General features: G+C 39.1%; 1 protein-coding gene across 8 annotated transcripts in view; it reads left to right on the top strand.

The window, feature by feature from the left end:
* The window catches only part of BBS9 (Bardet-Biedl syndrome 9), a 321,666-nt gene that overhangs the window by 816 nt on the left and 307,848 nt on the right, over window positions 1-13,002 (top strand). For all 8 annotated transcript variants that reach the window (XR_015706904.1, XR_015706914.1, XM_087767580.1 and 5 more), the window contains exons 2-5: window positions 443-563; window positions 5,717-5,867; window positions 6,995-7,059; window positions 9,565-9,678. Coding sequence is in view for 6 of the 8 variants with exons in the window: in XM_087767580.1 (XP_087623706.1) it covers window positions 452-563; window positions 5,717-5,867; window positions 6,995-7,059; window positions 9,565-9,678 (442 nt within the window). In the remaining 2 variants the exon portion in view is untranslated. The remainder of the gene's footprint in view (window positions 1-442; window positions 564-5,716; window positions 5,868-6,994; window positions 7,060-9,564; window positions 9,679-13,002) is intronic.

Consider the following 13,002-nt stretch of genomic DNA (forward strand, 5'->3'; position numbering starts at 1 on the left):
TTTTCTAAAAATAAGTTCTCTTGCAGAAGACTTGCATCAGAATCTTTTTTTTTTCCCTGATGCTCCTTGGTAAGAGAAAACCTCAGTTCTGTGACTTTGAAAAATTATATTATGTTCTTCATGCTTGTTACAGAAGGCTTTTAACAATTTTATAAAAAGCTGTTATTTTATTGCTTTTTCTTCATATAACTAGCAGTGTCTATCACAACTAATTTGTAAATTAATGACAAGAAGTTTTCTAAGGGTGTTTTCTGAACTATATAACGAGAAACCCAACACACCTGAAAGAAACACTTATTCAGCTGACACTAGAGCAATGTGAAGCTAAGAGATGGAACATACTTAATAAAAGTTGTTGCTAACAAAGAAAATATCATTTGTATAAACAGTTATGTGTATATATATTAGTATACACTTTAACAATGGTTTGTTTCCTTTTCAGTAAAGAAGCATGTCGTTGTTTAAAGCTAGAGACTGGTGGTCCACCATACTTGGAGAAAAGGAAGAATTTGATCAAGGCTGTCTGTGTGTTGCTGATGTTGATAATAGTGGCAGTGGACAAGGTAAAATCAGAATTTCATGATTGCTGACTTTTAAGCTACATAGCTGAAAGTTTGCTTTGGCTAATGTGTACTGAAAGCTTGTTAGCCAGGCTAGTTGGCTAATTAAAGTCTGCTATCTTTAATGTGTCCTTGTAGGCTTAAGAAGACAAATTTAATGCCATTTGTCTTCGTATATTTGTGGGTTTCTAAACATTTTAATTCTTGCTTGTGTTCAGTAGTAATTCTTCTTGTGTCTTATTCCCTCAGTGGTAGATATCTTTATAATAGAACATTTTCAATTAGTCATGGGAGCAAGCACACGTTGTAAGTTGTTGAAAAAATGTAAGGGGGGGGAAAAAAGGAAGGTGAGAGCTAATAAGCTAAGAATTTAGAAAAACAAACAACCTTTTCTGCCTGGAAAATAAGGGACCATTGAAATAACTAATTCTGCTTGAGTAAACCCTGCTTTTCTATGTAGTCATTAATAATGTGGAATGATCTTTGCTGTCAGGGAGAGTTCTTGTGTATGTTTTTCTAAATAAATATTTGGGATCTTTCTCTGGTACACTCATGCTCATCTTGGAGCTCTGCTTTTGCTCAGTAGAGGTACTTGAGTTTGGTTTCACCATTGCAACAGTCTTTTAAAAATATTTTTATTTTAGTCTGTCCCTTTTTCAGGAGGATTTGAACAAAGTTGAGCTGTTACTGGTTTAGTACACAGCCTTTTTCAGTAGAAATTCATAGAATCATAGAATTGATGATTTTAAAGGTCTTTTCCAACCTAAACAAGTCCCACTGTTAACCTAGCACTGCCAAGTGCACCACTAAGCCATGTCCCTAAGCACCACATGTACATGTCTTTTAAATACTTCCAGGGATGGGGACTCAACCACTCTTCAGGCAGCCTGTGCCAGTGCCTGACTATGCTTTCAGTGAAGAAGTTTTTCCTAATATCCAATCTAAACCTCCCTTGGTGCAACTTGAGGCCGTTTCCTCTTGTCCTATTGCTTGTTACTTGAGGAAAGAGAGACTGACCTGCACTTTGCTACAGCCTCCTTTCAGGTAGTTGTAGAGAGTGATAAGGTCTCCATTGAGCCTCCTTTGCTCCAGACTAAACAACCCCAGTTCCCTCAGCTGCTTCTCATAAGACTTGTTCTCTAGACCCTTCACCAACTTCGTTGCCCTTCTTTGGACATGCTCCAGCACCTCAGTGTCTGTCTTTTTGTGAGGGGCCCAAAACTGAACACAGTATTTGAGGCGTGGCCCCACCGGTGCCAAGTACAGGGGGAAGATCACTTCCCTAACCCTGCTGGCCACACTGTTTCTGATAGAAGCCAGGATGCTATTGGCCTTCTTGGCCACCTGGGCACACTGCTGGCTCATATTCAGCCAGCTGTTGACAAACACCCCCAGGTCTTTTCCCACTGGGCAGCTCTCCAGCCACTCGTCCCCCAGCCTGTAGTGTTGCATGGGGTTGTTGTGACCGAAGTGCAGGACCTAGAACTGAGCCTTGTTGAACCTCATACAATTGGTGCTGGCCCATTGATCCAGCCTGTCCAGGTCCCTCTGTAGAGCCTTCCTACCCTCCAGCAGATCAATACTCCCAGGCAGGTTGGTGTTGTCTGCAAACTTACTGAGGGTGCACTGGATCCCCTCATCCAGATTGTTGATAAAGATATTAAACAGAACGGGACTGGCTGCCAACTGGATTTAACTCCATTTACCACAACTCTTTGGGCCTGGCCATCCAGCCAGTTTTTTTACCCAGTGAAGAGTATACTCGTCAAAGCCATGAGCAGCCAGTTTTTCCAGGAGAATGCTGTGGGAAAGGGTGTCAAAGGCATTACTAAAGTCCAGGTGGACAATATCCACAGCCTTTCCCCCATCCACTAAGCGGGTCACCTTGTCATAGAAGGAGGCCAGGTTAGTCAAGCAGGATCTGCCTTTCGTAAACCCATGCTGCCTAGGTCTGATCCCCTGGTTGTCCTGTACATGCCACATGGTGGCACTCAAGATGATCTGCTCCATGATGTTCCCTGGCACCGAGGTCAGGCTGATGAGCCTGTAGTTCCCCAGATCCTCCTTCCAGCCTTTCTTCTAGATGGGCATCACATTTGCTAACTGCCAGTCAACTGGGACCTCCCTGGTTAGCTAGGATTGGTGATAGATGATGGAAAGTGGCATGGTGAGCACTTCTGCCAGCTCCCTCAGTACCCTTGAGTGGATCCCATCAGGCCCTGTAGACTTGGGTGTGTCTATGTGGTGAAGCAGGTCACTAACCATTTCCCCTTGGATTACGGGGGCTTCATTCTGCTCCCTGTCTTCCAGCTCAGGGGGCTGGGTACCCTGAGGACAACTGGTCTGACTCCTGAAGACTGATGTAAAGGCAGCATTAAGTACCTCGGCCTTTTCCTCAGCCTTTGTCACTATTTTTCCCCCTGCATTCAGTAAAGGATGGAGATTCACCTTAGCCCTCCTTTTGTTGCTGATGTATTTACAGAAACATTTTTTCATTGTCTTTTACAGCAGTAGCCAGGTTAAGTTCTAGCTGGGCTTTGGCCCATCTGATTTCTTCCCTGCATAACCTCATGACATTCTTGTAGTCCTTCTGAGTGGCCTTCCCCTTCTTCCAAAGGTCATAAACTCTTTTTTTTTTTTTTTTTCTTGAGTTCCAGCCAAAGCTCTCTGTTCAGCCAGGCTGGTGGTCTTCCCTACTGGCTCGTCTTTTGGCACATAGGGACAGCCTGCTCCTGTGCCTTTTAGATTTCCTTCTTGAAGAATATCCAACCTTCCTGGACTCCTTTGCCCTTCAGGACTGCCTCCCAAGGGACTCTGTCAACCAGGCCTCTAAACAGGCCAAAGTCTGCCCTCCAGAAGTCCAAGGTAGCAGTTCTGCTGACCCCCCTCCTTACTTCTCTGAGAACTGAAAACACTATCATCATGTGATTGCTATGTCCAAGATGGCCTCTAACCATCACATCACCCACAAGTCCTTCTCTGCTCACAAACAATAAGTCCAGCGGGGTGCCTTACCTAGTTGGCTCACTCACCAGCTGTGCCAGGAAGTTATCTTCCACACGCTCCAGGAACCTCCTGGACTGTTTCCTCGCCACTGTATTGTATTTCCAGCAGACATCTGGTAAGCTGAAGCCCTCCATGGTACCAAGGACTAGCAATTGTGAGACATCTCCCAACTGCTTATAGAATATTTCGTCCGTGTCTTCATCCTGGTTGTGTGGTCTATAACAGACTCCCACCATGATATCTGCCTTGTTGGCCTTCCCCCTGATTCTTACCCATAAACACTCAACCCCTTCATTGCCATCATCAAGCTCTAGACAGTCAAAACACTCCCTAACATACAGGGCAACCTTACAGCCTCTCCTTCCTTGCCTATCCCTTCTGAAGAGTTTATAACCGTCCATTGCAGCACTCCAGTTGTGTAAGTCATCCCACCGTGTTTCCATGATGACAACTGTATCGTAGTTTTCCAGCTGCACAATGGCTTCCAGCTTTTCCTGTTTGTTGCTGCCCATGCTGCATGCATTGGTATAGATGCACTTCAGTTGGGCTATTGATCCTGCCATCTTTTTTGGGGGAGAAGTCCTCATTCCTATGTGACTGGTCTCAAGCGCTTCCATGGTTTCTAACACATTAATAACCCTTGAGTCTTTGCTGCTGCATGGCTCTCCATCCCCTGCCTCCCCTGAGACAGCAGACCGAAGGACCTCGCTAGCACACTGTCCCTCAAACATTGGCCTGCTGCCCCCAGGATTATCTCTAGTGAGTCTCATTTTATCCTTTTCCCCCTTCAAATCTAGTTGAAAGCTCTTTCAGTGAGCCCTGCTAGCTCTAGTGTAATGATCCTTTTCTCCCTTTGAGACAGGTGTACCCTGTCTGTCACCAGCAGGCCTGGTGTTGTGTAGACTGACCCTTGATCAAAAAACCCCAAATTCTGCTGGAGTTCTGAATAGTCTTTTCCTAGTAGAAGAAATGTAATTGATATAAAAGTAGGACTTAAACAGTGCTGTGGGAGTAGTAGTCTGCTGTTTTATTTACTTTCTCAGCATTGTATTTTCTCTTTGTTTTTAGACTAGGTTCTTTTTCTTCCAGAGTTCAGGACCAAAAGTGAATCAGCTAGTTGCAATTGCCTAACCACAGGTCAAAATGTCCTCAGTTAAGTTTAAGTATTTTTAAGGAATTAATAATTAAAATGGATTTAGTTTACTGCTGATGGAATGCTTGTTACTGAACTGAGGAAAAGATGAGAGTGGGGAAGGCAGTCAGTATTCTCTAAATCGGGGACTTGGGGGTGCAAGTTTTGTGGCTGAAGAAGAGAGGGAGCAAGCAGCTGTTCTGAGCTTTTGAGGTGGGGTCCTGCGGAACTACGCCAGGCATTTAGAGCCTGGTGAACTTGGTTTAGGAGTATTTGTATGTTCTCCTGACTTGTGGACAAGTTTTATTGGTTTTGATTTTGATCTGCATTGATATGATGACCTATATCTAGAGGAAATAAGTACTGGCCACCAACTTGAGTTGTTGGTTGTTATCGTGGGAAGGACCTCTTTAGGGTTTTTTCATTAATAATTTTTTGTTACACACTAACAACCAAATGACTACTTGCTTAAAATACTGATTCTAAAATAATTCTGATGTAACTATTGCATTCCTCTTTGAGATAATGGATCTGTCTCAAGAGCAGGTGATCTCAAGGCCTAGCTTTGTTGACCTGTTGTAGTAATTATCTGCCTTTAGTTTGCATTTGGATAAATGTCATCGGTCTCAATTTTAGAATTTCATACTTCTGCTGGTGTGATATGTGTATGCACAAATCCAAGATGTAGAAGCTGAAAGTTTGAAGTATTCTTCAAGACCAGAGTGGGACTTTTTAAGAAGTGTGAACATCAATCTAAAATGATGGAATAGTAACAATGATCAGTGCCACCACCATGATAATTGCCATATTGAACACTTTGCTGACAGGTTTTTATGGATTTGCAAAAAAGCTAGTTGGTAATCTTAACCGAGAAGACAGAGCATTATCAACATTAATTGAATCATATAAATATTTCTATCTATCTATAAATATTTCTATCTTTTTAGCACTTCTGCAGCAAATTGAATTCTGCATGTGCTATTGTATTCTGTATTCTTTGGCTATTTTTTTTTTGTAGATAAAATTATTGTGGGCAGTTACATGGGATATCTCCGAATCTTTAATCCACATCCTGTGAAACCTGGAGATGAAGTACAACCTGAAGACTTGCTCTTGGAAGTGCAGTTACGAGAACCAATATTGCAGGTGGAAGTGGGAAAATTTGTTTCGTAAGTCAACAACAACAGGCTATGTTGCTGTTTATTTAAGGCTTAGATGTGACTTTCTTTCTTTGTTTTGGGAGTGAGTTTTCAGTTTCCAGATCGATGACTATTAAGCACATCTATGAATACTGTAGTATGTGTTTGATCTGCTACTTGAATCATCTTGATATGAGAAAATTTTTTCTTAATGTATATGTGGAGGATAATCTTCCAGATGCTTGTAGGATTTTTTAAAAGTATGTAGAACAGGAAAAGCCTTATATTGAAAGGTTTTTTTAGGTGTTCAGAAAACTTGAATAACTTGTTATGATCTAAGATGTAATATTGGCTAGTTGTTTTGGGCTTGATAGAGGACTGAAGATCTTTAATTCCAATGAATTTAGTGGAAATAAGTGGCCAGGTAGAGAGGAGATACTATGACCCTAAAAAAAAAAAAAAGGCCTTATATTCAATTGGCTGTAGGAGAATCTACTTAGGAGAACTTTATTTTAAAAATGAGAGAAGAAACAAGGCAGAAGTTATAAACTTAGAATCCTATATTCACATTCTTCTTTCCCCAAATATAAGTAGTATTTCTTGCAGAGAAAGTTCTTGTGCTGTAACTGTGGAAAATGTTTTAGATCATTTCACAGGGTGAGGCATTAGAATTCCTGCACAGGGTCACTCCATGAGTACTTGAATAAAAGAACAAGTTTCCAACTGATGTAGGCCTTTCAGCTTGTGGCCTTTGGTCTCAGAGCACGAGTCTTTCCCATGGTTAGTACAGGTTTTTCTCTCATTTTTAAGGTAAAGTTCATGCTGCAGTATTAGTATTATTAGTATTATTATTAAATGAATCCTTTAAGAACATATATTTCATTGGCTGTAAGAGAATCTACTTAGGAGAACTTATTTTAAAAATGAGTTCTTAAAGGATTCATTTTAATTTTGAAATTAACTTCTAATACTGCAGCGTGAATTTAGGAAGATTAGTACTTCTGAGTTTGTTTTTTTTATGCTAGCTTCTAACACCCAAACCTTTGTATTTGGCCCACACCTGAAAGTAATTTCAACATGTTACTTGAATTCTATCCTGTATGCATTTTACTTGGAATTTATCTGAAAACAGTGCCTTTTTTTAACCTTCTTTACAGTGGTACTGAAGGACTTCATCTGGCTGTGTTGCATTGCCGAAAACTCTGTGTGTATGCTGTCTCAGGTTAGTTTACAGATACAAGCTTTCCAGTGATTTTAAGTATATTTTCAAGATTGGATTAGGTTAAATGCTAAACTTGGTATACACAGTGTTTGCTTATCATCCCTGAAGAGCTGCAGTCATGCTCTGTCACTCAAATATGAAGAAGAAACATGAGTAATTAGGTCTAGATATTTCCCAATGGTTAACAGAGATTTGCTGATCTGCTCAGTGCTTGAGATGCTGTGATGTGTGTGATGGTCTGTGGTTGGTAGTTCTTGTAAACAGCTAGTTCTCATTACAGTTGTAGGAGTGGGTGTTACTGTTCAGCATGCTAATGAACAAATGGTTGTTTAATGACAACTTAGTTGGCTCTTTAAAAATGAAACAATTACATTTTTTTCTGAACTCAAAAATCCAGATAATTTCTTAGAAAGCTGGAACATTGGTAATACAGCCCAAGAGAAGATAGGAGGTTACTACTGGTAAGAAGGTGAAAAAAGCTATGTTTTTTTCTTAAATCCTCCTTCTTCTACTGCCTTTGTCTGGAAATTAAGTGCTGTGTTCTCTCTGTATGTAAAGAGGCAAGTCACAAAATACCTATTCTGTGCATTGAATTCCCTCTAATATATGCTTAAAGCAAAGCACAGATTTAAGAGGTCTATTGATTGTACCTCCATCTTCAAAATTCAATAGACAACTATACATTGTTCATTTTCTGTGTGCAAGGGCAGCTGTGGCTCCTTTCATTATAAGAGCATGGTTTTCTTGTAGGAGCAGCTTGCTTCCTATTCACAGCCTTGTAGGTAGATAGGTTACAAACACATGCTCTCTTTCCAGATTCTGTTTGCCTTCTAGTTGCCTTACCTGGAGACACCTGTAAAATTGGTTGTTGAGGGGTGATACTTTGAGATGTACTGCAGTTTTCATACTTTCCCTTCTCTGTAATAGTGCTTATGTCTTAGGATTATAACCTACTGGTACAATTTTTATTAAAAAAACTTATTTTAAAATAATTTGCATTAATGCCATACAATGATAAGTCAGTCTAGAATTTTTTTCTAGTTATAATTTGCTGTTAGGTCTACATGGCTTAAGCATTTAAGTAATAATAAAAGTGAAGTTTTGCAATCCTTTAATAGACTTTTCATACTAATTTTTAAGCATTCATTCTGTAATGGTTTTCTCTCATCTGAACAGGTACTTTCAAACAAGCTCCTTTGAGAAATAACAATCATTATTTCTTTGAGAAATAACGATGATTATTTCTTTATGCTTCTATGGCAAATTACACTTTCATGAAGTGGGATTTTTACTTGCTTTATACATGTTGCTATATCTCTTATTCATGATAAAATAACTATGCTGCTTCTCCTTGACAAATGAAAGCATCCTTCAGGGCTGACTGAAGTATGGCCTGGATATTGTATTACAGTCAGTATACACAAACTGACTACTTTCTAACTTGTTTTTCCTCTGATGTTGCTACTTAGCTAGTTACCTATCCAGCCAGGGCTTTTTACCTCATGTCTGTTTCAATCCTTTTCCTAATGTGGGCCTGCTTTAGGGGTAAATGCTTAAAACCTATATTGGATTTTAGTTGGAGAAATTGCCCAAAGGGTTAGCATAAACTACAAGTCTTTCATAGCATGTTGTTTAAGATGGTGTTGGAATAATCCTTGTATACGTAAAGCTGTGGCAGGATTTAGCTTAGATATCATTCACTCAAAACACCTTTTTCCCTGCTTATATGACTGTTCTCAAGGTTGGTTTTTTTTTCTTGCTAATATTAGGCCTTAAGTGTTACTCTACATGATGAACAACTTTGTTTTCTTCATGGGATGCGGGAAAGACTTTTGATTATCAAAAGGGAAGCTTTAACTTCAGTTTCTTATGAAAGACTTTTTGAATTTCTGTTAGTTCCCTGATGGAGTCAGGAAATTAAGGTTCATGCAGACCTTTTCAGAGAATGTGATGTATATCATAAAATTATTTTTGTTACCGTATGTTTGTCTCTTATCTTTGCATTGTTGATCACTGCATCGGATTTCAGACAGAGTAAAGGCAAGTGATAAATGTGCCCTAAGCATAGCTTTGTCAAATTATAGCTAATGACTAGCTACAGCTTCATTTGAGACTATTACAGCTGTGACTGGCTGTTGGATATAGGATATTTACTGAATCAGTAGAAAATCATAACAACTCCCCTTTGAGCAGACTTTTTTCTGATCTTAGAGGTGTGCCTAACATGAAGAAAAATACATTTAAGTAATAAAAATCTCAGCCTCTTGCTGAGTCTCTATACCATATTTAGTATAATGAGAGCTTATTTCTGGTTTTGGCCTTTAGGAATTTTGTAGCTTGGTGATTTTTTTTTTTTTTAAAGAAAGCAGCAGTGTGAGCCTTCGTATCTCAGAGTCACTAGGAGTAAGTTTTAGTTTTTCAGGTTGTTTAAACTGGTGCTCTTTTACTTCTTCCACATTGCGTAGATCAAAGATATAAATATATACCCTTTGTTTTTTTTTGTAGGAACTCTGGGAAATGTGGAACATGGGAACCAGTATCAGATTAAACTGATGTATGAGCACAATCTTCAGAGAACTGCTTGTAATATGACTTATGGTCCATTTGGTGGTGTAAAAGGTAAGCTCCTTATTGCATATTCTTTATTATTAGTTGTTTAACTGTGAACAGTTGAGGATTAACTTAAATTTTGAAAGGCAACATGATGCTGCTGTCTAGAGGAAACTATTTTTCTATAAATGATGGTACCTTTTACCTGATGCATATAGAAAATAACTGAAGTTATAATAAGGCAAAGAATATTAAATATAAAATAGTTGTTTCCTCACATCTTGAACAGGATATGAATTTACAAGGATAATGCTGATTTTAAAAAACATTACCAAAACCCTGGCTCTTCCCTTGCAAAATACTCTAACATCTAAAATAATTGTTTTCGTCTATGCTTTAATTCTGTTTTGCTTTTCTGCGACTTGCTTATCCTGGACAAAGAAAAAAGTTAATATCTTCATTCTCTGAATCTAAAATATCAAGCGTCTTTAAAGATAAGTAATGCAGACTTTTTAAAAAAATATTTAAACTTTAATTGGAAAAACATAATAGTGGAAAATAATATTTATGGTGTGTTTGTAGTTTTGAATGAGTTTAATGGATTTCAGTCTTTTTTGAACTTGTGACACAATTATGAATGTTCTTGTGTTCCAATCTGGAAGCATTTATGTTTGCTCTACGTGACGGCTCTTACTCTTCAGAAGTAAAGCTTGCCCAGCAATATTGGGGGGGGATGGGTTGGTAGTCATCTACACAAGTAGTGTCCCTAAACTGTTGGCAGAGTGATATCACTTTACCAAGGCAGAAAGTCTTCTGAGTCAATATGGCAAATATAATAATAAAGATAATCCGTCAGTTCTGTGTCTGCAATAATCTTCTAGTAATAATTCTACAATGCCTTACTCTAAACTCAAGCTTGTCCCTGGGCTTAAATTCAGCTGACCAAAATTCATACCGATTGAAGAGATTTTCACCTACTAATTTTGCACAGCCACCTTGGTAAAAACAGTCAACTCATATGGGTGAGAAGATATCTACGCTATGAGTGTCTTGAGAGGTGAGTGTATAGGGCATGGACTTATTCCTGTTAACAGCAAAAGGACAATATGGAGTTTCCTAAATCTGAGAAGAAGGAATATTGTGCTTCCCAACATACTATAGTGGAATTGCAGTAACAGATGTATTGAGGGGATTGTAAGCTAAGAGCTGTGAGTGTCTGGAATCGTTCAAGGGTAAAACAAATACCCAGGTACCACCATGCAGTTCTGCAGAATGAAGTCTGGATTTTTGACAAGCGTGTTTGTCTACCATGGAGATCTGAGTAGAGGTTTGACCACCAGCTCAATCTTGATGCCAGACCTGTCTCTTGTATACCTTATCATGAGCTGTGGGGAATGTAAGTGATGTAATGAAGAAAATGTCTTTGCAAGCTAGATACTGCTGAAAATGATCAGTTCATTACTGCTTCCTCTTACCTCAGATAAAATACTAGCCTCTTGGCATTCAGATTTTTCCTGTAATCATTCATAATGTGATTGCTACCCATGTGCAGATGCAGTCTGTGCTGTCTAGTGGGCCACTACAGCTGTGGCCTTAACTGAAATGCCAAGTGCTCTGTTAGTCTCTTGATGCTGTATGGTTGCATAGTCAATTTTGAAAATTGGGATGTAAAGCCAGCACACAGTTTCCCTTTCCCATCCTAGATCTCCTTTGGCCTCTGCTCATTCCTTTGGAAAAAGTTTCAATTTCCTTTGAAAACGGAAGGCTGAACAGCGAAGAAGGTGGCTGAGGCTTGCCTCTTCCTGACTGCTGCCCCCTGCTTTATAGAGAACCTTGTGGGAAAAGAGCTCAAGCGTGCTCTCTTGTCCTTAAGAACCTTCCACAATGTGGGATGGGGTAGGTAGGGTTGCAAGAGATGCATAGAACAGGCTGGAACAGAAATCTGAGGCTGGATGACTGCTACTAAAATTGGGGAACAGTTCCATAAGTAGGCATCAAGGTATGCACAAAAGTACGGAAGGGAAGTCGGTTTCAATCCAGCAGTTCTTTAACTTTGAGCTGCTGAAAATCCTCTAGTTCTCTTTAGATACTTACAGGTGCTAAAGAGACAGAGATTTGTTCAGACCAAACTTTCAATTTTCATAATGTTACAGTTTGGTTTAGGTTATATTAGAGTAGAACCTGGTCCTCTAATTCACAAAGTAGCTTAGTTTCTTTAGGATGCCTGTCTCTAAGGAGAAACTGCCTGAAATTTTTCTCATGAGTATTGTTTGACCTAGAGTCCTATCAGAGCTTTTCAGAAATTAAGCAGAATAACTGTTAGAAGCAAATGCTCTACTACTGTTTCATGTTTTGATTTTGTTATGAAGCTCATTCAGGTGTTTGTAGTTAAATGTGTGCTTACATAAACCTCTCCCTGTGCCTACTCCCTGCAGCTTCATTAGGGAGGAGGATTTCTCACAGCTTCTATTACTGTGGTAGCTGGGGAAGAATATCTCTGCAGTTGTTTGACAGGTTCAAAATATAGAAACAAACACCACTATATGTGTATCACATTCTCAGTCAGCTTCCTCCAATCTAAGTTTTTGCTCTCCTGTCCCTGCTAGTTTGTGGCAATCTTAGACCCTTGTTATGTTATAATTTGGTCTGTTAGGCTGCAAATCTGTTTAGCTGAAATGTGATGGAGATGTAAAACATACCAAGTACAATTGTAATTTTTCGACTGGTGATTTTTGATCTCTTGTATTAAGAAAAAAGGTATTATGGATTTCTCTGAGAGGATTGTGATGTAAACAAACCTATTTTGTAGCCTAGTTGTTAGCAGCTTCATTCTTGCTAGTGTCTGCAGATTAATGATTTGATGCTATGAGCAACTTTCACATGTGGAAGAATTGACATAGATGTTCTCATAACAGGAACAGATTCAGATAAAAAACAAACCCATTTGTTTAGCCTCATCATAGAAGGTCAAAATCTGAATTAAAGAAACAATTAATTAAAGCTATGGAATGAAAAAGCCAAAGACTGGAAGTTGTCCAGTGACTTGCAGAGATTAACAGTGTGCACTTATCTTTAAAGCAGCAGAGTGTGAATTGTGGTTGTCACCGCTAGATGGACCTCTCATTACAGTTATTGGTTAGGAGCCTGCATCTCTAAAGCTGCATTTATACTTGAACTGATTCTACAGGTGCATTTACTGCAGGACTTCATTAAGTATAGAAAACACAAAAGCATTTTCTGAAAACCTGTACAGCTAACAGTGTTTTATTGATTAAAACAAAATGTATTCTGTTGGTTGTAGAACTTTAGCAAAAAGGCAAAATGAACTTGACTCTTACTTTCAGCAAAACTGTTAATGGGCCAGGGGTGTGGGAAATAACAAGGAAATCCCTT

This window comes from Nipponia nippon, unplaced genomic scaffold (genome assembly GCF_047370975.1).
Source record: "Nipponia nippon isolate SJK-2023a ecotype South Korea unplaced genomic scaffold, ASM4737097v1 scaffold_1, whole genome shotgun sequence".
In the NCBI taxonomy this organism is placed as follows: Eukaryota; Metazoa; Chordata; class Aves; order Pelecaniformes; family Threskiornithidae; genus Nipponia; species Nipponia nippon.